The 2,152-nt window shown below is 40.4% G+C and overlaps 1 protein-coding gene across 1 annotated transcript; it reads left to right on the top strand.

Annotated features, from left to right (window-relative positions):
* The first annotated feature begins 607 nt into the window (after positions 1 to 607).
* Positions 608 to 1,834, top strand: LOC114165400 (uncharacterized). The gene has a single exon (XM_028050039.1). The coding sequence runs from the start codon at positions 608 to 610 to the stop codon at positions 1,832 to 1,834; it is 1,227 nt and encodes a 408-aa protein (XP_027905840.1).
* Positions 1,835 to 2,152: the final 318 nt, after the last annotated feature.

Below are 2,152 nucleotides of genomic sequence, written 5' to 3'. Positions count from 1 at the left end.
TTGTTTCCCTTTTTCTTAGTGATCACTTTGTTATTGATTTTTAGACACTAGCTAGGCCAATTTTTGTTATCTCTTTCAAATGTTGTCATTTCTTCTACTTGTTATCCTTGCATTGGTTTCATGGCTACATACATTCTCATTTATTCTACTTTTAAGAGTCTAGCATATTTTTTATGAGTTAGTTTCATTAATTCATCGCTTTACAAATGCATTCGTTTTAATTTCTTTGTCTATCTTTTATGCTTTTAAAAATCTCCTAAAAACATGTATTTAGCATTCAATCCACTCATTGCATTGACTCCATCCTTGGACTGACCTGAGTTGATCCTTATACTGCATTAGTAAAGGGTGATTAATTCAGTTTGTTTGGGACAGTTTAGGCGACAAAAAGCTGTTTACCAAATTGGCGCCGTTGTCGGGGATGGTGCTAGTGTTTTGAGCTTATTGAATGTTTTTCTCTTGCATTTTGTACAGATTTAGTATATAGTTTTTTTTTTATTTTTCTAGATTTTTCTCTTTGGCTACTAGTTCAATGAAACTGATTTCTGAATGCATCTCTAATCTATGCTTGTTGTAGTTTGTTGCACTTGTGTGTGTTTCATGTTTTATGACCAGGTCTAGGATAAAAGAAAAAGATTTGTATCCCTTGGACCCTGAAGTTGCAAGAACATACAAGAGGCGATATAGACTGCAACAACAAAGAAAGAAACAAGGAGAGTCCAGCCACACTGTCTCATATTCCAATAGTGACACTACAAGCTCTCATTCTGAATCAGAAAGTATTGAAGATATGGCTGGAAACCAAGAGAGGACTTTGAAGGAGTTGGCCAATCCTGATATTGGTTACCAACCCCTATGCATACAACTGCCACAACAACCAGAAGGTGCAGTAAGCTATGAGTTGAAATCCGGTTTGATACATCTGCTGCCCAAATTCCATGGTTTGTCTGGAGAAGACCCTCACAAGCATCTAATGGAGTTTAACGTAGTCTGTTCTACTATGAAGCCAGTTGATGTGCCTGAAGAGCTAGTGAAGATGAAGGCCTTCCCATTTTCATTGTGTGATGCAGCTAAAGATTGGCTTTACTTGCAACCAACACCAATAACCACATGGACCGATATGAAGAGAAGATTTTTGGAGAAGTTCTTTCCTGCCTCCAGAACTGCATCAGTGAGGAAGGATATCAGTGGAGTGAGACAGCTGCAAGGAGAGTCCCTATATGAGTATTGGGAGAGGTTTAACAAGTTATGCTCATCATGCCCAAACCACCAGATCACAGAGCAATTGTTGATTCAGTATTTCTATGAAGGTTTGCTGCCCATGGATAGAAACATGGTGGATGCATCTAGTGGAGGCACTTTGATGGATAAAACCCCTTCTGCAGCAAGAAGTCTAATTTCCAATATGGCTGCAAACTCACAGCAGTTTGGTGTAAGAAATCTTGGAAAAGCTGTACATGAGGTGCAAACTCACAATGTGGATGTAACTGATCATTTAAGGTTGGAGAACAAGTTAAATGAGTTAACTTCTATGGTGAGGCAGCTAGCAATAGGCCAACAAACCACTCAGACTCAACAAACTCAGCAGAGATTATGTGGGATTTGTGCTGCTGATCATTTCACTGATGTGTGTCCACAGCTGCAAGAACCAGCCCCTGCTGGAGTTTTCCAAGCACAATCTAACACTTCTAGATCTCAACAAAACCAGCAATACAACCCATATTCCAATACCTACAATCCTGGTTGGAGATATCATCCAAATTTGAGGTATGGACCAGCACAAACACAACCGCTAAGAGGGCCCTTCCCTCCACCCCAGCAACATCAATTTTAGCCACAAGTCAATCAATATCCAAAACAGCAGCAGAGATACGTTCCTCCACCATTGAGGAACAATGCAACACCACCTTTGCCTACCCCAACACAACCTCAAGGCAATGCAACAGTTGTGACTGAAGATTTGGTAAAGCAGATAGCTGACAGGATGGTTATTCAAATGGCAGAGAGGATGTCTGCACAGATTGAGCAAAATGTGACAGCAACCATACAAGACCTAAAGACCCAGCTTGGCCAGTTAGCAACTGAAATGAATGAGGTGAAGCAACAAGGGTCTGGAAAGTTGCCATCCCAGCCAATGTTGAATCCACATAAC

The sequence above is a fragment of the Vigna unguiculata genome, chromosome 10, assembly GCF_037176805.1.
Source record: "Vigna unguiculata cultivar grain cowpea cultivar isolate G323 ecotype 2 chromosome 10, ASM3717680v1, whole genome shotgun sequence".
In the NCBI taxonomy this organism is placed as follows: domain Eukaryota; kingdom Viridiplantae; phylum Streptophyta; class Magnoliopsida; order Fabales; family Fabaceae; genus Vigna; species Vigna unguiculata.
This window is presented reverse-complemented; position numbering and strand designations above follow the sequence as displayed.

What these genes read in the sequence shown, in the direction of transcription:
- LOC114165400 (XM_028050039.1), top strand. Translation starts at nt 608, where the DNA reads ATGACCAGGTCTAGGATAAAAGAAAAAGATTTGTATCCCTTGGACCCT.